Raw genomic sequence first — 27,097 nt, 5'->3', positions numbered from 1 at the left:
AATTAAAATGATTTAGCATTTTTCACGTTTCAATCTTGCATCAAACAGTGAATTCCACTTTGTTGGCATGTCTGCACAGAGGGTGTCATGGTGGCTCGGTGGGTAGCACTGTCGCCTCACAGCAAGAAGGTCCTGGGTTCGATCCCCAGGTGGGACGGTCAGGGTCCTTTCTGTGTGGAGTTTGTATGTTCTCCCCGTGTCTGTGTGGGTTTCCTCCGGGAGCTCCGGTTTCCTCCCACAGTCCAAAGACACACAACTGAAGTGAATTGGAGACACAAAATAGTCCATGACTGTGTTTGACCTTAAAACGTGTGAGCTGATAAATCTTGTGTAAAGTGTAATTATTAGTCCTGTCATGAATGTAACCGCAGTGTGTAAAACATGACGTTAAAATCCTAAGAAATAAATGTTGATGCCCCATTATGGGGGCCCAAATCCCCGGCAGCGACCCTTTGTGTACCTAATAAAGTGCTCGGTGAGTGTAAAATATGAACCCATTTTCTCACCTCGTCAGTCTGTGTGTTTAAAGTCAGTGCCAGTGTAAAAATAAAGTGCACTCTTAACGCAGATCGAATAAAAACTAAATCTGTCGGACACTCGTCGGTGCGTCGTGGTTTTAATGAGACGTGATAACAGCAGATCAGCGTCTGATTGATGCGCGTCGGCCGGGAGCGCCGCTCATGACGGCGCATATAAAGCCGCACTAAAGCGCGCCGCGCTCACTTTATTCTGGTGCGCTTGAGGAGGAGGATGCACTAAGAGGACTGATACAACCACACCAACCTTTAGTTATAGCTTTTACTCCTCCAGTCAGTACCGAGGTGATCCATCACCTACTGATCAGGACAAACGCTGTTACTGTTAGTGAGCGCGTTTACCAGACGGTAAGACTAAATCCACCTTATACCTGTTTGCATTTCCTAATACTGTTGATTTATTTTGCTATTTTTGTGTCTAATTTCGATTATCGGGTCTGATGTTGCGTGTTTGCACCTACCTGTTCGATGGTCCTGGCTTGGAAAAGTGATAAATGCGTCTGTGGCGCAACTTTGCGCGTCTCTCCTGTTGATTGTTCTGCTGAAGATGAGCGGATAAAACACCACATTCAGCTTCAAATAACACTTCACTACTTTTGGCATTTTTTGTGACTGAATCAACTCATCACAGTGTTTATTTACATGTGGACTTGTTTCAGTTTGCAGGCGTTACTGTAATTCAACACTGGGGGATTAAAGTTGGTAAAAAACAAGGTTTTTGTGGTATTGCACATTTCCTGGCATCTTAATTTTAATAAGATCAATCAATATACCGTCATTCATTTACTGCCCGTTTTAACACCGTTTTATCCTGGTCAGGATTGCTGTGGGTCTGACTAATTGGGTGAAAGGCTGGAAACTCACTGGGCAATAGGCAGGTTGCCAGTCCATCACAGGGTGTACACACACACACACACACACACACACACACACACACACACACACACACACACACACACACGTCACCTCACAGCAAGAAGGACCTGGGTTCGATTCCCTGGCTGGGCGGTCAGGGTCCTTTCTGTGTGGAGTTTGCATGTTCTCCCTGTGTCTGAGTGAGTTTCCTCACAAAAGTCCAAAGTGTGTGTGTGTTTGCCCTGTGATGGACTGGCAACCTGTCTGGGGTGTATCCTGCCCTTTGCCCAATTAATCAGACCCTCTGTGACCCAGACTAGAATAAAGCGGTGGTCAAACAGACAATGAATGAATGAATAAATGAATGAATGTTTGGACAGTGTTGCTCATATGATCTCAGGTTCGGGGTTCTGGGTTCAAGTTTTTGGACACATTTTGAGAAGCATCGTGAGTGATCTTACACTGCCGACTGAAACCTTTATTTCTTACAGTAATGAAGCATTTTTTACATAATGTGGATGATTCTTGTTAAGTTATTATGGTTGATGTGGTCAGTATGTGGATTTACCTTTTCTGGCACCTCTAGCTTTGACTTTTGAGTGAAGAAACATGTTTGATTTCCTGAAGACACCTTTTCTGAGAGTCACTATATGACTATTTTCTTTTACATATATTTAAGATTATTATTTTTTATTCAGATATCAGTTGAATACACAATTGGAACAGAATTAGAGAAGCAGGATCATCGATCTTTAACACTGTCAGAAATAAAACTCCCAGGTTTGCTTTTAATAATCATTTGTGTGATTACTGTTGCCGATAGCGTCTCTGTGCCCATATACATTGAACTAGTTTGACAGCACTTATAACAGAGTGCATGGATCAGTAGTCCCTTGCCAAGGCTGAAAAGTAAACCTGTCACATTATACGCCTGGCTGGTTGATGTTATTTAGGAACCACCAGAAACAGCTCTGCTATCATTTAGTATCTTAGGTTTTAACACATGGATGACACTGTTCACAATCAAGCATGTTTTACCTCGACATGGGCTTATAGCTTGACTCAAGTGTGTTGCTGCCCACAGGAGGAGAAGCCACAGTCTGTAAGCACATGAGGCTTTACTGTTAACAGTTGTTCTTCAACCAGGTTGCTGTTGCCACAAGTAAATTTACACAAAAGATCATCAGTCATTGTGCCACTGATATAAAATTGGTACCTCTATGGCATTGCTTAACATCGTTGGATCAAAAGCTTCCATCTAGCATGCAAACAGATTCTTTGGTTTGTTCTTCTAGGTCACTATTATGCAAAAAGAGCTGCAGTGCTGCGTTTATGTTCAAACCATGCAGGAGCTTCACCTGATTCCACTGATCTGTATCGAAAACAAGCTGATCATGTGAGATCAGGTGTAGCCTCACCTCCAACCATCTAAACCTCTTCTGATTGTACACTATATGGACAAAAGTATTGGCACACCCCTTCTAATCATTGAATTCATGTGTTTCAGCCAATATAACTGCTTACAGGTGTGATAAAATCAATTATATAAAGTAAATTATGTGCTTCCAAGTTGGCAGCAACAGTTTAGGGAAGGCTCTTTCCTGTTCCTGCATGACTGTGTATATGACGTCAGGCTTTCCTGACCAACCATACAAATCAGTGCCCAGCCATACAAATGATGTCATCTTTTGATTGAATGGGCACAGATTCCCACTGACATACTTTAAAGTCCTGACATACTTGTGAGAAGCCTTCTTTTTGAAATAGTTGTGGCTTTTACTCTCCTCCAGTCAGTACAGAGGTGATCCATCACCTACTGATCAGGACAAAACGCTGTTACTGTTACTGAACGCGTTTACCAAACAGTAAGATTAAATCCACTTTACACCTGTTTGCATTTCCTTATACTATTTTTTTTTTGCTATTTTTGTGTCTAATTTCGATTATCGGGTCTGATGTCGCGTGTTTGCACCTGTGCGATGCTCCTGGCTTGGAAAAGTGATAAATGGGCACAGATACCCACTGACATACGTCTTGTGAGAAGCCTTCTTTTTGAAATAGCAAGCTCATGGTCAGGTGTCCAAATACTTTCGGCCATACAGTGTACGCAGAACATCGTCCTATTGTTGGAAAATCATCAAATGGTCTTTAGAAAACCGTGTTATTGTTGTAAATGATGTTTTTCTAACGTTGTCATCAGTGTCTTCATGTGCACTTGTTGCTTTATTTAGAGCAGAATGCACGGGTGCGCATTGCATAAGCGGAGCTCGTATTGCTGAATAATCTTTATTCATGCTGAAGATCTTGTACACAAAACACTGCACAAAGATAACACTGAATAAAAGAATAATGATCTTTTCATAACGCTTTTTGCACTGCTGTGAATTCAAGTCACTGAGCATTGACAAAATCATCAGGTTTGGTTTTTTCTCCTCTGCATTTTTTATTTCAGCCATCTGGGAGGCTGGCGTGCATCTCACACTTGAAGTTTTTGTGATTCCTGAATTTGAATTCTGTGTTTCACTTTGGTGAACAAACATGCAGTTCAGGTTCGGGTCAGTAGGTGAAGAACTGACCTTAAATTGGATGTTTTCGGTGTGTGAATATAAATATAAATGTAAATAGAATTGTTGAAGGTTTTAGATGTGAAACGTTTAAATGCAGCAGTGAAGCTCCATCCTGCTTGTTCAGAACATCTCTGGGTCTGTGTAGGATGTTTTCTGGTCAGTTGTCCGATTGTATTCCTGCTGTGTTCTGGCATCAAGTCTTGATTCTTCTGGGCTGTTACCCTGATTCTTTAAAAATGGGTTTGGCTCCAAAAAGGGTTTCTAAAAACCTTGATTAGATGTACCAAAGAAAAACTAGAAACTGATCTTCATCAGATCTTCCTCCAGAATGTAATTCTTACCTGAATCCTCTTATATTTCTTCACAGAAAGCTATCATGATGCAGGACTCTGACGTGAGCGTTTGTGAGCTGCAGCCAAACATCATCTCCGTGCGACTGTACAAGCGCCGGATCGGTGGTCTGGGCTTTCTCGTAAAGCAACGTGTCTGCAAACCGCCTGTCATCATCTCGGACCTGATCAGAGGTGGCGCCGCAGAGGAATGTGGCCTGGTTCAGGTGGGTGACATCATCCTAGCCATCAACAACAAGCCACTGGTGGACATGAGCTACGAGCGAGCCCTAGAGACTCTAAAGAACGTCTCACCTGAAACCCACGTGGTCCTGATCCTGCGCGGACCAGAGGGCTTCAGCACGCATCTGGAGACCACGCTGAGTGGAGACGGCAGGCCCAGGACAGTCCGCGTCACGAAACCAGCCCCATCGCGAGCATGTCAGAGGTGCATGCCCAAGGAAGTGAGAGCGGTCGAGAACCTGGCGTCGTCCTCCTCCACGTCGTCCTCCTCCACTTCTTCATCCACGACACACAAGGACGCCAAACAAGTGATTCCGCTAAGTGAACACGATTCAGGCACCTTGATTAACGGGGTTGAGGAGAGCAACGATCTGCTGAAGGAGATTGAACCGGTTCTCAAGCTGATCAAGAGCAGTAATAGCAAGATCGGAGGTGGACAGAAAGATCTGGAGAAAAAGGACGCTGAAGTGCAGGTGGAGAGGTAAGAAATAGCACTCAAGCTTACTGATGAATGATCCGGGAAAGTCATGTGTGATCACGTATCTGTGATAAGGAAATAATCAACCACAGGGTGGTGTGATGCTGAGCACAATGCTTTTTATCCTCCTATACCACAGAAATGTGTGAATGTTTACACAGAAAAACACAAGAAAAATGAGAATTAGAAATAATACAGAGTTATTTAAAACAATTTAAATCAGATAACCAATCAGAAGTGAGATTTTGACCTCTCTGTCATATACAGTATATGGCCAAAGGTATTTGGACACCTGACCATGAGTCTGTTGGACATAACAACACTATTAAATGTTAGACTATTACAACAACCACTCTCCTGACAAGGCTTCTCACAAGAAAGGAATTTGTCTGTGGGAATTTGTACCCATTTAGTCAAAATAGTGTTTGTAAGAAAGTCTCAGTTGATGTTCCAGTTCATTCCAGAGCTGTTCAGTGGTGCTGAGGTCAGGAGTTTCTTTAAATCGAGATTTTCTTCATTTCTTTATAGAGCTTGCTTTGTGCACAGGCACCCAGTCATGCTGGAACAGGGAAGGTCCTTCCCTAAACTGTTGCTGCAAAATTGGAATCATATAATTTCCTTTATATAGTTGAGTTATTACACCTCTTAGCAAATGTTGTGGCTGAAACACATGAATTCAACAGATTTCAGCTTTTGTGGCTTAGGTCAACCCTGAAGGCGCAGTGGTGAAAATATTTTTATCCAAAGCGACTAACACTACTGTGACAGTACACTGTCTAAGCTATTGAGGGTTAAGGGCCTTGCTCAAGGGCCCAACAGTGGCAACCTTTCAGTGATGGGGCTTGAACCAGCAACTGTTTGATTACTAGTCCAGTACCTTAACCACTAGGCTTTAACTGCCCTTTAGTACCAACATTAAACCAACACCAGCTGATGGAGAGCTCTGTAATCAGCTATTAAGCTGTCAGGTGTGATATAAGTACGTAAAAGCCTAGAACCTTGCAGGGCAGTGGGCCTTCATTCTCATAGTGTAGAATTAGAGCTGTTCTATTGTAAATGAATTGATTTATGTATCAATTTTTAAATATATCACATACATTGTGCAGTGTGGTACAGTGGTTAGCGAAATATACACTGGACTGTTGTTTGGTTGGTTGAGTGATCCGACTATTACCAGGCTGTCACTACTGGGCTTCAAAATAAAGCCCTTAAGATTTAGTTGCTTGGATCGTATCCTGTACTAATTCCAAGCCAATGGATCATATGCATAAATGCATGCTGGTAGTGTTATTGTGTGGGAAATGTTTTATTTGCACACATTGAAACCCCCACACAAAGTAGAGTGATTTATTATATATATTTTATATAGTCTAAAAATCGCTACTTCCAGCATAATAATGCACCATGTCACAAGGAGCAAGGCAAGAGTATACTTTGTTGGTTGCTTCAGTCACCAGATCCAAATCCAATGGAGCACCTTTGGAATGAAGTAGTATAGGAGATGTTCAAATAACAAATCAGCAGCAATGAAGCAAAACCTCAAAGGAAGGTTTCCAACTTTGTACTGAGAGATTTTGCACAGTATTAGCATTGACTGATGCTCCTAATAATGTGGCCAATTACCAGCCTGATCTGTCTTTGATTTCCCAGATCATTAAACAAAATTGTTCTTGTACAGGATACATAATGGTTATAAATCAGTTTAACAGTTTGGAGGAAATATGACCAGCCTGCCTTCATTTCCTCTGACTGATCTCATTAGCTTCACCTGATCTGAATTAGCCAATTAGCCTCATAGTTGTGGGCTGATGACCGGAATTTGATTTACTTCAGAAACGTCTGAATGTCAGTGGTTCAGGCCTGGTGTCTGGCGTCTCTTGGGTGTGAGTCACTGGTTTCTCGTAACTCATGAGTCCTGACTGGAGTTGACAGGTAAATAGTGCTGGTGATAAAATCACTCATTAATTGGTGGTACCATGGCAGAATGTATGAGGTAGAGGTTTAAATAGTCAACAAATGCATCAATAACCATCCAACTATGTTATTAAACTTCAATATGTATACAGCCTCTTTTTAATAAGACAACTAACAAATGCCTTGATGGCCAGAAAATATGTTATTCCTTTCCATGCAGCGTTTAGCCTTAACCAATAATAAAATCCCTTAATTTTTTTAGTTTTGTTGATGTATTGCGCAATCGTATCAGCAGATTAATTTGGAGTATTTTTTCTCCCTAATCTAGTCGTATCCAATCACCCTGATTGCATTACGCTTCCCTTTACCGATACAACCCTCCACTACTGACTGAGGAGCGCCGCAACTGACACACGCCCCCTCCGACACGTGTGCAGTCGAGGAGAGTTCATATGCGGATCAGCTTTGTGTACGGAGAGCCACACCCTGATCAACGCATTATCCCTCGACTATTTGCAGGCGCCATCAATCAGCCAGTAGAGGCCGTAATTGCATCAGTTATGAGGTCCTGTCCGGCTTCCCGCCCTGTTTGAACAACAGCCAATCGTTGTTCATGTAGCCGCACAGCCTGTCGGATGGCAGAGCTGAGACTCGAAACGATGTGTTCGAAATGTCAGCTAGCGTGTTTTACCGCTGTGCCACCTGAGCACCCCAATTTGGAGCATTTTTAACTCCAATTAGTAGAAACCCCACAGTAAGGTGTGTCTTCTAGAGCTTGCTGAGCAATTTTGACAGAACACAGCGCCATCACAGCGTTGATAAGAGCCTCTGTGTTAGTACATACCTGTGAAAAATTTTCACGCTGTTTTAGAATCAGGGAAAGACCTTTTTTTCCTATTTATTTATGCATTGTCTCCCAATTTAGCGTAGTCAATTTCTCTTCCGCTGCTGTGGATCCCTGATTGCATTTGAGGAGGGTATATTTGCTGCTCACGCCTCCTCCGACACATGCGCAGTCCTAGCTGACACCTTCCTTTTGCCCATGCTTACTGCACAGGTGCCTCTATCTGATAACCAGTGTCCTTGCACAGCATTTGAAGACGTCACCCACATAGTCCTGTCATCCCGCCCTGGCAGACATGGCGGCCAATTAGTGTCCGTTGTAGGCACTGCCAATTGTGCTCGCTAGATGGCCCCCAGACGACTGGTGGAGTTTCAAATCTCAGCGCTGGTGTGCTAGAGGAATATCCCGCTGTGCCACGTGGGCGCTGGGAATGACTTTTTTAACAAGACAGATGTGCAGTCCATTGATCTGCAGCTGTAGTGGTGAAATGCAAAAACTCTTAAAAAGACCTAAACAAAGGTGAAATCAATGCAAAAACACACACAGAATAGCGAGTGTGACTAGAAAAGCCGAATCCCGGCCATTTTTTAGGTCCCAGAAAAGAGGACGTGTCCGGGAAAAAGAGGACGTACGGTCACTCTAACTTAGGACTTAATAATCAAGAGATCCATCCTGACTTTTCTGGTTATATTAGGTCATGTTTTAAGAAGTCACGTAGGCAGATAATTGAGGAAATACGACATACCAAATAAAGCAGCCATATTGATCTGTGTGCTCTGAAAACTTTAAAGAAAGAAATGAAAAGCACTGCCAGACATTCCTGTCCTGAACGCAGTGACATATTCTGTATCTAATGAACTCCTACACGCTGCACTTCAGACAAATACATTCCACAGAAACACACACCACGCTCATTGAGCCCTTGAAAAACAGTGATGCATGAGCAATATGTACTTCAGATTCTTACTAGCTGGTAAGTAAATGTACATTTGATGGAGGGATGTTGATGTTTAATCCCAGCATCAACATTTTGGTGTTTTATGGATCGGCATGAGTCACGTCTTATTTGAGTGGTTTCAAGCGTGACGAGTTCGATTAGCGATGCAGAAATGTTTATACTGTTTTTATTTAGCCAACAGCAACTCGGATCTGCTCTGGATGTTGGGGCTGGTGTATTGAATCATTTTGAGTAGAATGTACGAAGTGAGCATGAATTTAAAGCTACAGTTGAAAAAAATGTTATGTTAAAAATGTTATGCCTCTATAAATTCACCTCGCTTTGTGGCACGACTTCCTGATGCTTTATTATTGATAATTGACTACAGCTGGTGACTTCTGTGTGCCCATGATTAGGACTAGTTTGACAGCACTCATTACAAAGTACATGGAAGAGTGGGCTTCTACCAGAGCTGAAGAGCAACCCAAATTGTCAACTAATGCTAACAACAGATTTATTTGAAAAAAGAAATGTAATCCAAGGATTAAAAAAATAACAGTTTATTAAAAGTTGCTAGAACATGGACAAAACTTTGATGAATGAACTGTTGTTCGTTGGAAGGTGATCTTTACTCTTATTAGATTATAGTCTGGATAATCTCTCTGGTGATTTTATTTATTTATTAGGATTTTAACATCATGTTTTACACACTTGGTTACATTCATGACAGGACAGGTAGTTACTGGTTCCACAAGATTGATCAGTTCACAAGTTTAATGTCTCCAATTCACCTCACTTGCACGTCTTTGGACTGTGGGAGGAAACCCACACAGACACGGGGAGAACATGCAAACTCTACACAGAAAGGACCCAGACCGCTCCACCAGGGAATCGAACCCAGAACCTTCTTGCTGTGAGGCGACAGTGCTACCAATTGAGCCACCGTGCCGCCCTAAATTAGTTTTAATTGTGTAAACAAATCTGTGCATCCCGAAGGCACAGCTGAAAGCTCGGCTGTGTCCTAATTGCACACTATTGTACTAAATAGTTTGCACACTTTTAATGACACGTGTAGCCCATAGGATGGGATTTGGAACACATCCAGGTAATCACGGAAAACAATGTCTACATGAGTAATAAATACCAAAAAATGTCAGTCGAGTATAAAATCATGATTTAAGTAAATATTATTGCTAACCTGCAGACTTCATTACAGCAGTCGATGGATTGAAGCTAAATATTGTCCTGTTACACATCAGAAAAGATTTAAAAAGAGCACTCACAATTTTTAGCTAGCGTTCGATCAAAGACCTGCCAGAGATGCTGTAACCTGAGTCTGAGGAGAAGATGATGAACTGTGTGTTGTCAGCATGGAAATGAAACATCTGTGCATCGAAATATGCAAACTACAGGCGTCACAAGCTTGTTAGATCTTATTCCATCCCCCATCTTAAACACACACATACACCAATAAGGCATAACATTATGACCACCTTCCTAATATTGTGTTGGTCCATCTTTTGCTGCCAAAACAGCCCTGACCCATCAAGACAGTCTGACACCTTGCTATCAGAACCAGTATTAACTTTTTCAGCAATCTGAGATACAGTAGCTCATCTGTTGGAGCCTTCGCTCCCCACGTGCATCAATGAGCCTTGACTGCCCATCAACCTGTCGCCGGTTTACCACTGTTCCTTCCTTGGACCACTTTTGATAGATACTGACCACTGCAGACCGGGACACACCCCACAAGAGCTGCAGTTTTGGAGATGCTCTGACCCAGTCGTCTAGCCATCACAATTTGGCCCTCATCAAACTCGCTCAGATCCTCACGCTCATTCATTTTTCCTGCTTCTAACATCAACTTTGAGGATAAAATGTTCACTTACTGCCTAATATATCCCACCTACTAACAGGTGCCTTGATGAAGAGATAATCAGTGTTATTCACTTCACCTGTCAGTGGTCATAATGTTGTGCCTGGTCGGTGTACAAAAGAAATTTCTTCACCCAAACTGGTCACACTATCTTTATGGACTTATAAACTGTCTTTGTGTCTTTATGGACCTTGCTTTAAAAACAATGAACAGAATACATCTATTTGTCATATATACGAGGGTTCTTCAAAAAGTTTCTGCACTTTTTTAAACTCTATTTATTAAAAATTATAAAAACAAATAACATCACTTTTCTACACAGTCACCTTCTGATGCATTTTTCCAGCGTCGTACCAACTTTTTAATGCCATCAGCAAAAATTGTTTTTGGTTGAGCTCGTAGCCACTGATGCGCCGCTGCTTTCACATCATCATCACATGAAAATCTTCTTCCCCTTAAAGCTTCTTTGAGTGTCCAAAAAGGTGGAAATCAGATGGAGCTAAATCAGGACTCTAAGCGTCTCTCAGTCTCTCAGACACGACCGATTACTCCTCCCACCCTCACCGCTTATAACCAAAATATAAAAGTGAGGAAACTTTTTGTAGATCCCTCGTATTTATACACGTGTGCAGAACAATGAAATTATTTTTCCACATATCCCATCTTGTTTGGAAGCTGGGATCAGAGCTCAGGGTCAGCCATCATATAGCGCCCCTGAAGCTCAAGAGTTCAACAGAGGCAGCACGGCAGAGCTGGAATTAGAACCCACAACCATTAAAATGATAGCCCAGAGCTTTACGCACTGAGCTTCCACTGTCTGTAAAAACACAACACGGTGCACAGGGTACAGTCATGCTGGAACAGGAGACCTGTTTGCAATGAGTGTGACTAAAACCTCTGAAGTTAATCAGAAGGATTGGTGTTCAAATACATTTGGCCATACAGTGTATTTACCTTTGGAGGTGGAGCTCAACAGACACAACTCGCCGTGTCTCAGGGATAGAGGACCAGATCGGAAAACTGCAGAGCTCGTTGGTGATGCAGCAGCGACTACTACTGGCTGATCAGAGTACCAGCAAAAGTGGCAGAGAAAAACATTTTATTCAAAGCGACTTACAGTACTGTGACAGTACACAGTCTAAGCAATAGAGGGTTAAGGGCTTTACTCAAGGGTCCAACAGTGGCAGCCTTGAACCTTCTGTTTACTAGTCCAGTACCTTAACCACTAGGCTACAGCTACCCTTCAAAACAGTACCTTTATATCATGAGCACTAATGCACTCCCATGCCACAGCAGATGCTGGTTTTTGCACTTTTCGTTGGTAACAATCTGGATGGCCTTTTTCATCTTTGGCACGTAGTTGAGCCATCGTAATCCTAAAAGCATCAGGTGACTACCAGGAGTGGGGTTCGAACCCACGTTCGAATGGCACATGTCCATTGGATCTTAAGTCCAATGCCTTAACCACTCGGCCATCCTGGCCACAGATGCTGGTGTACAGATGCATCCAGAGGAGGATGCTGATGGTGCCGTGTACTAGCCTGTTAACCTTCTCAGCCAGCGAGGGTTTTGTGTACCCGGCAAAGGTCACCAGAGTGCACAGAGTAGTTAATTCTATACAACTTGTAACAATGCAAAGTGGAGGAAAATAAATAAATAAATAAATAAATAAATACACAGTGTTGTTAATATGAGAACAGAATAGCACTTCTGCTAAAGGAAAAGAAAAGTGCTGACATTTCCAGGGTCACCTGTCCTACTCTAACAGAAAGAAGCAACTGAAAGGAAGCTGCATTTCTGTTCCACAAAGCACAAACATTGGAAATACAGCCTTTAAAATATTACAGTGGTCCTTGAAGTACCATCATTATATTTATCTCTGTCTAAACACACAGCGGGCGACACGGTGGTTCGGTGGGTAGCACTGTCTCCTTACAGCAAGAAGGTTTGATCCCCAGGTGGAGCAGTGCGGGTCCTTTCTGTGTGGAGTTTGCACGTTCTCCCTGTGTCTGTGTGGGTTTCCTCCAGGAGCTCCGGTTTCCTCCCACAGTCTAAAGACATGCAATGAGGTGAACTAGAGACACTGAATTGCCCTATAGGTGAATGGGTGTGTGTGTGTGTATGGGTGTCTGCTCTGCGATGGATTGGCGGCCCGTCCAGGGTGTTACTGTGTGCCTTGCGCCCATTGAAAAGCTGGGATAGGCTCCAGCACTAGCTTGTTAGGGGACATAAAGATTAGAAGTGGCTCAGTGGGTAGCACTGTCGCCTCACAGCAAGAAGGTCTTGGGTTTGATTCCCAGGTGGAGGGTTCTTTCTGTGTGGAGTTTGCACGTTCTCCCCGTGTGTTGGTTTCCTCCCACAGTCCAAAGACGTGCAGTCAGGTTTATTGGATCTATTTAATTGTCCTTAGATGTGTGTGTGTGTGCCTGCCCTATGACGAACTGGCGCCCTGTCCAGGGTGTTTCTGTGCGCCTTGTGCCCATTGAGGGCTGGGATAGGCTCCAGCACCCACCACGACTTTGATTAGGATTAGCAGCTTAGTGGGTGAGTGTCAGTGGACATAATGGCTCACACTGTTGTCCGGTGGAGTCTTGAAAACTTGAAAATGGCTTCACAAAGTCTTTCTTTTGTAATGTTTTACTTGATTTTCTTTGTTTAATGATCTGAAACATTCAGAAGAAATTGTAAAACAGGCTGTGTGTGTGTGTGTGTGTGTGTGTGTGTGTGTGTGTGTGTGTGTGTGTGTGTGTGTGTGTGTTTCTATGTGAATATTGTAAAGACTTTGAACCCTGGACAGAGATCTACGGTATTAAACTGATGCAGAAATGCCACGTGTGTTTATTCTGGCATTAATCACCCGTCACCAAAATAACAAAATAACTGTACATGTTTAGTCACTCATTTCACATGTGCTGTATGTGTCACTACTGTTCCCATCATGCCGTGCAACTCCAGAAAGTGTGAAGCATTTATAGTGCAAATGTTTTGTTCACTGAGCTGAATTTAAACAGATATTCATGCAGCGATCATGTGAGTGATTCTGTGTTCAGTGTTTGTCATGTTTGATATTATAGCTCCGGGTCAGAAGTAAATTGTGCTGTACTGGTCATTCTCCCAATTTGGATATACTCAATGTCCCTGTGCAATCCAGGAAACATCTGACCCAATGTTAAGTAATTTCTGACTCATTGCTCAAGTATAAGGTATCACAAAGGTTCTGGTGAAACACGATTACTGAATCGTCACATGCCTACCGAGGGCGTCAAAATTATTTTGCTTTTCCTGTTGGGGAGAATTTAGAGTGGTGTACAGTGGGAAATTAAAAAATGTATTTACATAAACGTAATGCATGTTTCATTATATCTAAGAAGACTATGTCTTGTTGGTCAGTGGTTTTTTTTCCCCAATTTTCCTCCCAATCTAGTAGTATCCAATTACCCGATTACATTACGCTTTCTCTCTACTGATGTTGATCTCCACCCCGATTGAGGAGAGCCGAGACTAACACACGCCCCCTCCGACACGTGTGCAGTACCCGACTGCATCTTTTCACCTGCACGAGGCGAGTTTATATGCGGATCAGCTTTGTGTACGGAGAGCCACACCCTGATCCCCATTTTTCCTCGACTCTGTGCAGGTGCCATCAACCAGCCAGCAGAGGTCGTAATTGCATCAGTTATGAAGTCCCGTCCAGGTCCCACCCTGTATGTACAACAAGCCAATTGTTGTTCATAGAGGCGCCCAACCCAGCCGGATGGCAGAGCTGAGTTCTGAACCGATGAGTTTGAAATGTCAGCCACCTGAGCGCCCTTGGTGTGTGTTTTTAACCATTAATTGATGACCCAGCCTACAAATTAGCTCTAAAACTAGAAACAAATCCAACAGCTTTGTGTCTACTCATGGTTTGGTTAGATTCAAGTTAAAATCCAAGTTAAATACAAGTCAAGCTTAAATTAATTAAGCAATTAATTTCAATACATGTACACATACTGTTGGGTGGTGCAGTTGAATGTGGCTTTAGTTTATTGGTTGATGCTTTCTCGTTGCTTCTTCTTTATTTAAAATACCATGGAAATGCCAACTCTTATGTCACATAGAATTTAATTGTGTTAATCCTTTAACTTATATTATTTTGCTAAATTATATTATCTTGCTTTGAAGACTAGACTGAAATACTAATAATGAAGATAATGTTTTCTGTGATTTTAACAGCTTATGTAACTATTCATTGTGTATTATGTATTGACTATTTATTTAATGTGACATAAAATGCAATAACAGAGCCAACTGAAAGGGGGGAATTACTTTTTTACACCCCTTTATACAGTATGTTGATGTGCATTTTGTAGACATCAGATAATGTGAAGTGTTTGTGACTTTCAGAGACCTGGGTGGAGGAATAAACACTAATGCCCCTCTGGCGTCTGATAACGACAGAGTGTTTGATGACCTCTGGAGGAAAGACAACATGCCTACAGTTCTCAACAACCCTTACTCGGAGAATGTCAAGGTATCCAAGATGTCCATTTATCCATTAAGCACACATCTGATTCATAATCTCATTTGTTAGGTAGTGCTTTGTTTGTTTATTAGGATTTTAACGTCGTGTTTTACACTTTAGTTACATTCATGACAGGAACGGTAGTTACTCATTACACAAGGTTCATCAGTTCACAAGGTTATATCAAACACAGTCATGGACAATTTACTATCTCCAGTTCACCTCACTTGCACGTCTTTGGACTGTGGGAGGAAGCCGGAGCGTCCGGAGGAAACCCACGCGGACACAGGGAGAACATGCAAACCACACAGAAAGGACCCGTACCGCCCAAACTGGGGATTGAACCCAGGACCTTCTTGCTGTGAGGCAACTGTTCCACTCACCTAGCCACCGTGCCGCCCAGGTAGTGCTTTGTAATCACATAGTGAGGTGTAGGTTCTCACAGTATGAGTACCATGATTACAGCAAATGTCTCAGCAAATATTTTCATGTTGGGGTATCGTCTGTCATTCTGTCATGAAGGAATTGTTTTCTAAGTGAATTAGCAGAATAATGGCAGAACATTTGATACATTTCTACACTGTACATTAACTAAATATCTAAATGTATGTGGACGCCCCTCCTAATTATTACGTTCAGGTGTTGCAGCCAAACCTGTTGCTACCAGCTGTGTTACACTTACATTTTCGGCATTTAGCAGATGCCTTTATCCAAAGTAATTTACTTTACAGTTATAGTATACAGTCTGAGCAATTGAGGGTTAAGGGCCTTGCTCAAGGGCCCAACAGCAGCAACCTATCAGTATTGGGGCTTGAACCAGTGACCTTCTAATTACTAGTACACTACCTTAACCACTAGGCTACAGCTTGCCAAGTGTTAAATCAATAAAAGAAATTGGAAGATGCCCGATCCAGCATGACTGTGCCCCTGTACACAAAGCACAGTCCAGTACCAAGGCATGGTTTGACAGGGATTAATTGGAACACTGATTGCAAGTTGGACCTTCTTAACCTTCTAATCAGTGCCAGATCTTGTTATTTTCAAATGCTGTTTTGACTGAATGTTTCCTTAAATACGAGGGTTCTTCAAAAGGTTTCCGCACTTTGTATTAGGAATTTCAAAAACAAATTTTATCACTTTCTACATGTTCACCTTCCGATGTATTTTTCCAGCACCGTATCAACTTTTTAATGCTGTCAGCAAAAAATTTGTTTGGTTGAGCGCGTAGCCACTGATGCGCCGCTGCTTTCACATCATCATCACATGAAAATCTTTTTCCCCTTAAAGCTTCATTGAGCTTCCAAAAAGGAGCTAAATCCGGACTATAAGCATCTCTCAGTCTCTCAGACACGACCGATTACTCCTCCTACCTACTACACCCTCACCGCTTATAACCAAAATATAAAAGTGCTGAAACTTTTTGAAGATCCCTTGTACATTTCAAAATCTTAAAAAGTCTTCCTAGAAGAGTAAAGGCTGTCATAGATCAACTAAAAGGCAACTCAATTTCAATACCTATGGTTTTGAAATGTAATGTCAGGTGTCCAATGCACTGTAAATCAGGTGTCCACATACTTTTGTGTTATATGCACTGAAAATCTACAAAATACCTCAAACAAAAATAATAACTGTGTCACGTCATTGCATCCACTTTTATTTCATATCTAATTTTAAATGTGTGGCTTTGTACATGGAAGGAAGAGTGTGTGTGGTTTACCTGCGGCTGACTGGCAGCGCGGCGCGGCGTTCATGCCTGAGAGAGTGTAGGCAGGCGGAGAGCGTGGCGATTGCCCTCCGGCCCTGCACATGGCACTGCCATCCAGCCCCGGTGACGTGTTAGCTCTCTGAAAGCAACCGGATGAAGGGAACCGATCCAAGAGAAGATAAATGAATGAGTGCAGCTGCGTGGTCGCAGGGGTAGCGCGGGGGATCGAGTCATTCTCTCGGGAGGAATACAGCGTACTGGGTGATTATTAACCCAATGTGAGATTGACAGCTGACGAGTGGAAAGGTCACTGAGTTTAAACGGAACTCATAAATATGCGTTTTTAACATGTGAAAGCAAGCGCACCACACATTCAGACTGTCAGGGGAGGGAGAGGACTATTTTTAGGCAGTTGGTAAATGTGATGTTGAGCACAAGCTAGGTAATGCTCGAGGGTAACGATTATGTTTTTGCATCTTTTTTGAAAAATATGTAAAGTAAGCATAAAACGAATAAAAATCTCTGCAATAATAACTTACACCATATAGAGAAATGTCAACAGTCAACAACTTTTGACTTCCAAAGTTTAAAATCACAATTTTAACCCTATTTTTGACCTCCTTCCTATTGTTTTTTTTAATAGAGCATCATTAAACCTTAGTATACTGTATATAGATATTCGAGTTTACAGGACAGGGGGGGCCCGGTGGCTAGCACTGTTGCCTCACAGCAAGAAAGTCCTGTGTTCGATCCCCAGGTGGGGCGGTCAGGGTCCATTCTGTGTGGGGTTTGCATGTTCTCCCTGTGTCTGCGTGGGCTTCCTCCGGGAGCTCCGTTTTCCTCCCACAGTCTAAAAACATGCAGTCAGGTTAATTGGAGAAACTGAATTGTCCTATAGGAGAATGTGTGTGTGTATGTGTGCGCCCCGTCCAGGATGTTACTGTGCACCTTGCACCCATTGAAAAGCTGGGATAGGCTCCAGCACACTCTGTGAAATTGAGTTGACACCCCTGGTCTAGACCCAAAACTAAGATGCTCACTTGACATTTGTGGCCTTTTGCTGGACTCCTGTCTGTATGCAATACATTTACAGAGATAACTAAAATGAAAATTTCACTCATGGGGAAAAACAAAGAAAAATAATCAGTAAAGTCACTGGTCTGGTTCACCTCAGAGAAGAACAAATAAAAATGCTGAAGACTGAAGGATTTCAGGCATATTACCTCATAAATTATTCTAATTCCCTTTAAGAATAAGCTGAAAATAGAAACAAAGAAAAACGCCACCCGAGCAGAACTAATGAAACAGCTCAGTGTAGCGAATAATCTAATCTTAACGTCATTTTAAAGAAATGTACCCTGCAATTACTTATATAGAACACAAACCACTTATTCCCTTTGGGATGTGATCTTTTCACATGTTGGCCACATTTCTATTTTTGAGTAATATTTTTTCTCTAATTACTAATGTGGCCAAGCAGTCACAAAAGCATTTCACTGCCGGTTGACTGTGTATGACTATGTATGTAACAAATAAACTTTGATTTGATTAGATTTGTTTAACTAGCTTCTTTACAGTGGTTTACAGTGGTTATTGGATTATATTTGATCATCGTCCCAGAGCTTTAGGCTGCATTCACATGATACAGGCCAATCGCACCATCAAAATTCAGCTCTATACCCCACATCATATTAATGCCAAAAGCTTGGTGGGTTGATTATTTTTTATCAAGCACATCTGGATGAGATGTTCAGGCTGTGGAATCTCAGTGCTTAAAACTCTGGACTGTCCATTGAAATATTAGGGCTTGAATCATGGCTCTGCAAATCAGCCACTGTTTGTACTTTGGGCACGACCCTTTAATCTCTTGGATCCAGGGGTGCCGTTAGCTTTAGGCTGCATTCACATGATACAGGCCAGTCGCACCACCAAAATTCAGCTCTTCATAATAATGCCAATGCTTGGTTGGTTGATTTTTTTTTAATCAAGCACAGCTGGATGAAATGTTCAGGGTGTGGAAGTTCAGTGCTTAAAACTCTTGACTGTCAATTGAATGGCTCTGCAAATCAGCCAGTGTTTGTACTTTACTCTCTTGAATCCAGGGGTGCCGTTAATTGCTGACACTGCAAAATGTTTCTGCACAAATCTTTATACAGGTATATGTGTATATATTGTGTTATTTGTAATGCTAGTGTATGTAATGCTGGTTATTATCATTTTTTCCTTTTTATGGCATGTATGTATCCTAATAGTATCCACATCTACATCTAAATATATGTGGGTATTTAAGGGGGTTCATTTAAATAAATAAGCAGCGTTTGCATTTTAGTGTTTGTACTTTTGACCAAACTTAAGTTTAGTGTTTTGAGCAAGACCCTTAGCCTTCACCTTCACGCTTTGCCGAATGGAGACCCCAGTTTAAACCAAGAAAGTAGGAGTCTTTTGTAAATAAGTCAAAAATCGATTACAAGTTACTGTTGGAATTAAATGTAGAAGTAAATACATCCATCATGAAACAAGACAGCCAGATAAATCAATACATGCGGCTGAATTACCAGCACATTGTTTATTGTGTTTTTCACACTAGCGCTACTCTACTGTATGGCTCTAACAGCAACACGTTTCCAACAACTGTGAAAGCATTATATCACAGTTCAGCCTGAATGTGGAAATGCTGGGGGCCTGGTGTGTTGTAGCCAAGTGGAAAATATCTATAAATGTATAAATGTGTTCTTTTAAATCGTTCTGTGTTCCAAAGCAGTGTGGGTTGTATAGTGTGAGATATAATCATAGGCCACTATTGCACATCCTTTTTGTCCTGTTTTTGTGTAAAAGTTCATGTCCATTCAGTAAGAGATCACCGGCCTTTATCTAAAAGAATAAAAGATTAAAGTGGGCATTGACTGATTTTTTATTCAGGTCCATGTACGGTGCAGTCAGTACAATTACAATTACACACTTGCCAAGGTGCCCGGACTAAAGACGTACAAGACAGCCTTTTTTATACACTGCATCGATGTGTAATGGTGAACAGACTGATTTCCTTTTCTCACAAAAGATGAAAGAAAGTCGGTTCAGTCACAAAAACACGGTCTGCATTCCTGGGCTCGAGTCAATATTAGGATTTCAGATTTTCAGAGCTTGATTGAGACACTTTATCATCGCGCTTGCCAGTGCCAGAGAGAATTTTATTCATTTTATTTATCTGCTATGAAGAGTAATTTAAGATTGTGGCTTACAATTTTTTCCATCAGAAATCGTCATCAGTGAGTACACTGGCTTATAAAGTACACAGGCTTACACAGGCTTATGAAGTATTTACAGATCCCATTACCAAAAAGTTGGGAAATCTGTGATTTGTCAATTGTCTTAAACCTTGTATTTAACTAAAAAATATCAGTTAATTGACTTTTAATGACAATCAAATGACTTTAGCTGACCAATTTGATTGCACACTCAAAGTAAAAAAAAGTTTTTCACAGAAAGCAGGTAAACTGGTAACATCATCGTGTATAATTATCAATTAGTTCAAAAATAATAAAATTAATCATAATAAAATTATATAAGTAATATATACATGTGCTTAACTGGCCTGCCTGCAGTCCTGATCTATCTCCTATTAAAACCAATGGTGCATCTTGAGGAAAATGATAATTACTGTTATTATTAATATTATTATTATTATTATTATTACAGTATTAGGTGGCACGGTGGCTAAGTGGGTAGCACTGTCGCCTCACAGCAAGAAGGTCATGGGTTCGATCCCCAGGTGGGGCGGTCCAGGTCTTTTCTGTGTAGAGTTTGCATGTTCTCCCCGTGTCTGCGTGGGTTTCCTCCGGGTGCTCCAGTTTCCTCCCACAGTACAAAAGACGTGCAAGTGATGTGAATTGGAGATACAAAATTGTCCATGACTGTGTTCGATATAACCTTGTGTGAACTGATGAACCTTGTGTAATGAGTAACTACAGTTTCTGACATGAATGTAACTAAAGAGTGTAAACCATGACGTTAAAATCCTAATAAACAAGCAATTATTACAATAATAATAATTTTTAAAGTACTACAAATAAAAACAATAATGATAATGGTTACTATTGTCATTGTTTTTTTGTCATTAGAATGAATATAAATATTCCTATTATGGTTGTTCCTGTTGTTGGATGATTTATTATTATTATTATTATTATTATATTTACTGCAATTATTACAATAATAATAATAATTATTAACCTACTACAAATAAAAGCAGTAATTATTATTGTCATTAAATAGAATGATTATTAATATTCCTATTATTTATTTTTATTATCTATTGTTGCTGTTGTATTATTATTATTAATAACAATAATAATAATAAACACTCGCTACTTACTACTTCATGGAGAAAACTGATAGATGGGGTAGAATGGGGCTCAGACATGCAACGGATAATTGAGTAATTGTTTATTGTTAAATAATCAGTATCAAAGTGCATGTTTATTGTAGCTGCATCTGATAAAAATGTCATAGTGTTTAAGGAAGATGTATCTAATAGGATGTTCATTAATTTGTCCTTTTTATACTAATTATGTTTCTGTTTGTGCTTCTCCAGCCACCCTCCCAGGGCAGAATGTCCCCCACGAAAACCCTACAAAACGGGAGTCCGACTAAATGCCCTAGGTTCATGAAGATAAAGAACTGGGAGAGCGGTGCGGTGTACAACGACACACTCCACCAAAGCTCCAGCAAGGTAGGACTGCAAAGAAACCAATCGGGTCGTGTTCGTACTCTCATCACTCTGGTGTTTTCAAAGTGTAGGTCACGCAATCACTGGTCTGACCTCTGGATAACACTTTAATATAGAAGGTATGACCACACGGGGAGGTGTCATACTGTGAAAGGAGTCAGAGAAACAGCAGACTGTAAGTTCAGTTCAGTGTGACGGAGCAGGTCGCGTCTTGCTATCGAGGCGCTGGGTGTTATGTGTAAAAAACCTTGAAATAATGACACATTTTCCAATAAATATAGAAACACACTGAGCAGGATTTATTGAAAAGGTTTATTTTTCACTCTTTGGGAGACATGACCCCTTTTTGTCCCTCCCAAACCTTAGAGCCTTAGAGCACATGGTCCTAGACCAGAGTAAAACAATCATCTTCTCTTGGTATTTGGTCATTGGTCTAAATTTAGGCCTTGGTGCTGTGTTCCATACTTTTTGCTTCAAGGAAATAATTCTCGGCCAAAGACTTGGGGTCAGTGGGCTGAGGCTCTGAACGCTTGATCAGTTTGAGTGGGTGGTACAGGCTAATGCATTCTGCCAGTCCATTAAACTTCTGCCCGGCCTCAACAATTTAGCTGATCATCTGGTGACCAGATTAGCAGCTAGCCAAAGCGACGGTTCACTTCATATCCGACCTTATTAAGATGGCCATATGAGCTGCTCCGGGCGATGACGGAGTTCAGTTTTGCTCTTGCAGCTTTTAATTTGAGCTCTTAGAAAGGTTGTGTTATCAGTAGATTATTTATTATGCCAGGGTATTCTTGTCACGAAAAAGTCTCAAGCCTCTTTTTGCTCCTGGAGCCATGTTTATGTGCCACGCCCCTCTCTCCAGGAGCACATGTGTAAGGTGTGGTTTGTTTAGGTTATCAAGCCTACACCTCCTCTACTCTGATTTGACTGTAGCCAATGATCCACAGCTGCTCCTCGTTTCAGGTGAAATGCTTAAGGTATTTAAGGAAGCAGCTGTGGATCATTTGGTGGAGGCTATTTTGGTTTGGTTTTGTCACATTATGCTTTTGGCTTGTTAGGATCGTTATGCGTTTGGATGGAATCTTTGATTGTTGTCCTGTGATGATTTTGGTTCTTGCTCCTGGTTTTGATTAGTTGTCTTGTTCATGTATGTAATGATTAGCATTTATCATAGGTCATGTACTGTATTTGTGTCTGGTCTTTATTCTTTATTTTCTTTATTATTTATTCTTTCTGTGCGGCCCAGTAATAAATGACCCACGGACAGCTACTGGTCCGCAGCCTGGTGGTTGGGGACCACTGACGTAGCCAATTCGTTACGGCGCCCAGTGTTTCCCAGTGATAACAGTCCTGCTATGACCCTGACCAGGATAAAGAGTGTAACAGTGTCTTTTTAAACAAGGTTGAAAGGTTTGATGTAGATGAACTTCGTGGCCTTCAGTAAACACCCTTGGAATGCATTGCTAACCAGACCTTCTTGTCCAGCATCTGTATTTGACCCCTAAAATACTTTAATAACTGAATAAGCATGAATCTCCACAGATACAAATGAAAATCTTGTGTTTATAAATAAACACTACTTACAAACTTGTAACCTGCGACACATTCCAAACTATTCCAACAGAGGCAAAGAAAGATTAGGAAGTTTATAATAAATGAATAATTGAGCACTTGTCGTTTCCAGATGCCACTCTGCAATGATCGAGTGTGTATGGGCTCAATCATGATGCCAAATGTGAAAGGGAAACAAGACGAAGTTCAGACCAAAGAAGAACTGCTGACATTGGCAACAGATTTTATCAACCAGTACTACACATCGATCAAAAGGTACGATTACACGTACATATCTGTTCAAAAGTTTTAGAACATGCACATTTTCTACTTAGTTTTAATATTTAAGCAGTTAATATTTAAAGGCTAACCTAAAAAAGGGATACGGACAAGTTTGGGTTACTAAAAACCAGAACTTGATGTCATTTTTTAAAGTAACGAATGGCTTTATTATGCAACTGAAGTATATGAACATGTACAGTAATTATGAGACACGTTTATCCAAAACCACTTACAGTTATGACTGAATACATTTCAAGCAATTCAGGGTTAAAAACTTTGCTCAGTGGCCCCAAACGTCTGTCTGTCTGTCTGTCTGTCTATATCTGTGTATGTATGTATGTATGTATGTGTCTGTCTGTCTGTCTGTCTGTCTGTCTGTCTGTCTGTCTATATCTGTGTATGTACAGTATGTATCTATCTGTCTATCAATCTTTTTGTCTGTCTGTCTGTCTACCTGTCTCTGTCTGTCTATCTAACTGTCTGTCTGTCTGTCTGTCTGTCTGTCCATCAATCTTTTTGTCTGTCTGTCTGTCTGTCTGTCTCTGTCTGTCTGTCTGTCTGTCTGTCCATCAATCTTTTTGTCTGTCTGTCTGTCTACCTACCTACCTACCTGTCTATCTGTCTGTCTGTCTCTCTGTCTGTCTTTCTACCTACCTGTCTGTCTGTCTATCTGTCTGTCTGTCTGTATCTGTGTATGTATGTATGTATCTATTTATCTATATGTCTGTCTGTCCATCAATCTTTTTGTCTGTCTGTCTGTCTGCCTGTCTGTCTATCTGTCTGTCTGTCCATCAATCTTTTTGTCTGTCTACCTACCTACCTACCTGTCTGTCTGTCTGTCTTTCTATCATCAATCTTTTTGTCTGTCTGTCTACCTACCTACCTACCTACCTACCTACCTACCTACCTACCTGTCTATCTATCTATCTGTCTGTCTGTCTAGCTGTTTCTGTCTATCTATTTTTCTGTCTATCTATCTATCTATCTATCTATCTATCTATCTATCTATCTATCTGTCTGTCTGTCTGTCTGTCTGTCTGTCTGTCTATCTGTCTATCTGTCTCTGTCTGTCTGTCTGTCTGTCCATCTGTCCATATTGATATTGCAGAAATTGCACAGAAATGGTTCCTCAGTGTGTGACACCAGCTGTCAATGTGGGAGGCATGAAAGTCTGTAATTCTTATACTTGCTGGATTTAGAGTCAGGACTTGAACAGGGTGACTGGAATCATGTCCCAAACTGGCTACCGGAGCTTTATGCAGCACTGTGCAATACCCTCTGGTCTATGTCTAGCAGGACACTGACCCAAATGATACCTTCAGGCTCCAGTGGCATAACTACAGAGAACAAGAACAGAATGTCTTTGGGCATCTTGACCGTTCAGAACAGTGTGTGATTTCTATTGAAGTAAGAATGACTGCAAGCCTGTTGTGAAAAGTGTTTAGATTCAGTTTTAACAAAATTTCTTTGCGGTTGTTTATTTGTTCTACTGATGAATCCAGAGCACATTGAGACATTAATCTCTGTAAATATCCACAGAAATTGCATATATAGGTGTGTTCTAAATCCTTTGACTTGTAGCATACATCAGATAGATAAATAAATCTAAATCTAAATGTCAGGTGTTAGCATCGCTCGTATTTTTAATGCTGTTTGTTTGTCCGGCATTTGTATTTTCGGGAGCAGGTGTGAATCCAAAGCACACGTCAATCGGCTGGAGGAGGTGAAGAAAGAGATCGAAACCACTGGAACGTATCAGCTTAAGGACACAGAGCTGATATACGGGGCCAAACACGCTTGGCGAAATGCTGCCCGCTGTGTAGGAAGGATCCAGTGGTCCAAACTACAGGTAACCGGCTGCTGCTTTACAGTGTAATGAGTGTAACTACAATACTTCATGTTTTACACTTTGGTTACATTCATGACAGCACAGGTAGTTACTGGTTACACAAGATTCATCAGTTCATGTCTTTATTGTCAAACCCAGTCCCAATTCACCTCACTTGCACGTCTTTGGACTGTGGGAGGAAACCCACGCAGACACGGGGAGAACATGCAAACTCCACACAGAAAGGACCCGGACCGCCACACCTGGGAATTGAACCAAGGACCTTCTTGCTGTGAGGCGACAGCACCACCCTCTACTTACTAAATAGAGCACAACGCATGACAGTCTAGAACCTATGTAGTGCATTCATGTAAAATAAGTGGGCGGCACGATGGGTAGCACTGTTGCATCACAGCAATTCCCAAGTGAACGGTCCGGGTCCTTTCTGTGTGGAGTTTGCATGTTCTCTCCGTGTCCGTCCAAAGACATGCAGTCAGGTTAATTGGAGATATTAAAAAAAGTCCCACTACGTATGTGTGTGTTTGCCCTGTGATGGACTGGCAACCTGTCCGGGGTGTTTCCTGCCTTTCGCCCTATAAATCAGTGTTTAGATTCAGTTTTAACAAAATGTCATACATTGTTTGTCCATCTGTAGTTGTTTATTTGTTCTATTGATTAAATCAGAGCACATTGAGACATTAATCTCTGTAAATATCAATAGAAATTGCATATATAGGTGTGTTCTAAATCCTTTGACCTGTCGCATACATCAGGTAGATAACAGGCTAAATGTCAGCTGTAAGCATCGCTCTGGTATTTTTAATGCTGTTTGTTTGTCCGGCATTTGTATATTCGGGAGCAGGTGTGAATCCAAAGCACACGTTTCCTGCCTTTCACCCAGTGAATCAGACCCACTGTGACCCTAACGAGGGTAAAGCGGTGGTAAAAGAGACAGTAAATAAATGAATGAATAAATAAATGTAATATTAGTACTGTAGAGCTGCTTTAAGGTGTGATTTTTGTTTTCTTCTATGATTGCTTCTATTTTTTTTTTGCTGTGATATTTTGCATTATGAGTGTGTGTAGCAAAGCACAGACATTATAATGCCTTATGTTGGAAATCTCTGGCATTTAGGGCATTCGTTGACAGGCTAGCAAACCAAGCTGGGCAGACTAATAGGCTAATGCCACCGTAAAGACATGCTGCCAAAATGAGGCCGTAATAGCTGTGAAACACAAACCATGACAATAACAGATCGTGTTTCTCCAGTGTTTTCTCTTACAAATGGCTTTAGTGGTACATAATGACAACAAAAAGCTAAACAAAACTGTCATTATGGAACATTTTCACTACTGAAATGGACAATCCACCATAGAAAAGAACTTTTAGGTCTTACAGTCTTCAATCTGGCAACCAGTAATTCAGATCCAGTCACTTTATAATCACGGTTGAGACCGAGCTGTATCACAAACATGGCATTACGGTGATTATGTGATTATGATGACGAGCTGAGTTGTTTTTTTAGGTGTTTGACGCTCGAGACTGCACAACAGCACACGGGATGTTTAACTACATCTGCAATCACATCAAATACGCCACTAACAAAGGCAATCTGAGGTGAGTGGGAGTAACTGGATCTGTTAATCCTACGAACAATTCCAACATCATCCACTTCATCTCTTTCTGCCATTTTGTGTATTATTTATCTCGCCCTCATGTCAGAGCAGATTTTCTTTGGGAAACAACATTATTCACCTCATCTTGTTCTCTTTTTCCACCTATATACGTTTCAGCTTTGCTTTCATGTCTATGCAGATGCTTACTTATTATTTTGTAAAAGTGTTTTACTTTTACTTTCATAAAATTTACCTTTAAATTTTAGTTAAGGTAAATTTACAGGCTTGTTCCAAACAACATCTTT

General features: G+C 41.2%; 1 protein-coding gene and 1 non-coding gene across 2 annotated transcripts in view; one reads left to right on the top strand and one right to left on the bottom strand.

Annotated features, from left to right (window-relative positions):
- Positions 1 to 796: 796 nt before the first annotated feature.
- Positions 797 to 27,097, top strand: part of nos1 (nitric oxide synthase 1 (neuronal)) — a 61,417-nt gene continuing 35,116 nt past the window's right edge. The window contains exons 1-7 of the mRNA XM_063018258.1: positions 797 to 884; positions 4,326 to 5,011; positions 14,963 to 15,089; positions 21,377 to 21,514; positions 23,199 to 23,341; positions 25,034 to 25,196; positions 26,702 to 26,793. Of these exons, the coding sequence (XP_062874328.1) occupies positions 4,335 to 5,011; positions 14,963 to 15,089; positions 21,377 to 21,514; positions 23,199 to 23,341; positions 25,034 to 25,196; positions 26,702 to 26,793 (1,340 nt within the window). The 5' untranslated portion in view covers positions 797 to 884; positions 4,326 to 4,334. The remainder of the gene's footprint in view (positions 885 to 4,325; positions 5,012 to 14,962; positions 15,090 to 21,376; positions 21,515 to 23,198; positions 23,342 to 25,033; positions 25,197 to 26,701; positions 26,794 to 27,097) is intronic.
- trnal-uaa (transfer RNA leucine (anticodon UAA)) lies at positions 11,974 to 12,061 on the bottom strand. The gene has a single exon. It is a non-coding gene; the product is annotated as a tRNA-Leu (tRNA).

This window comes from Trichomycterus rosablanca, chromosome 21 (assembly GCF_030014385.1).
Source record: "Trichomycterus rosablanca isolate fTriRos1 chromosome 21, fTriRos1.hap1, whole genome shotgun sequence".
Lineage (NCBI taxonomy): Eukaryota > Metazoa > Chordata > Actinopteri > Siluriformes > Trichomycteridae > Trichomycterus > Trichomycterus rosablanca.
The sequence above is the reverse complement of the archived record's forward strand: the minus strand, read 5'-3'. Positions and strand labels throughout refer to the sequence as shown.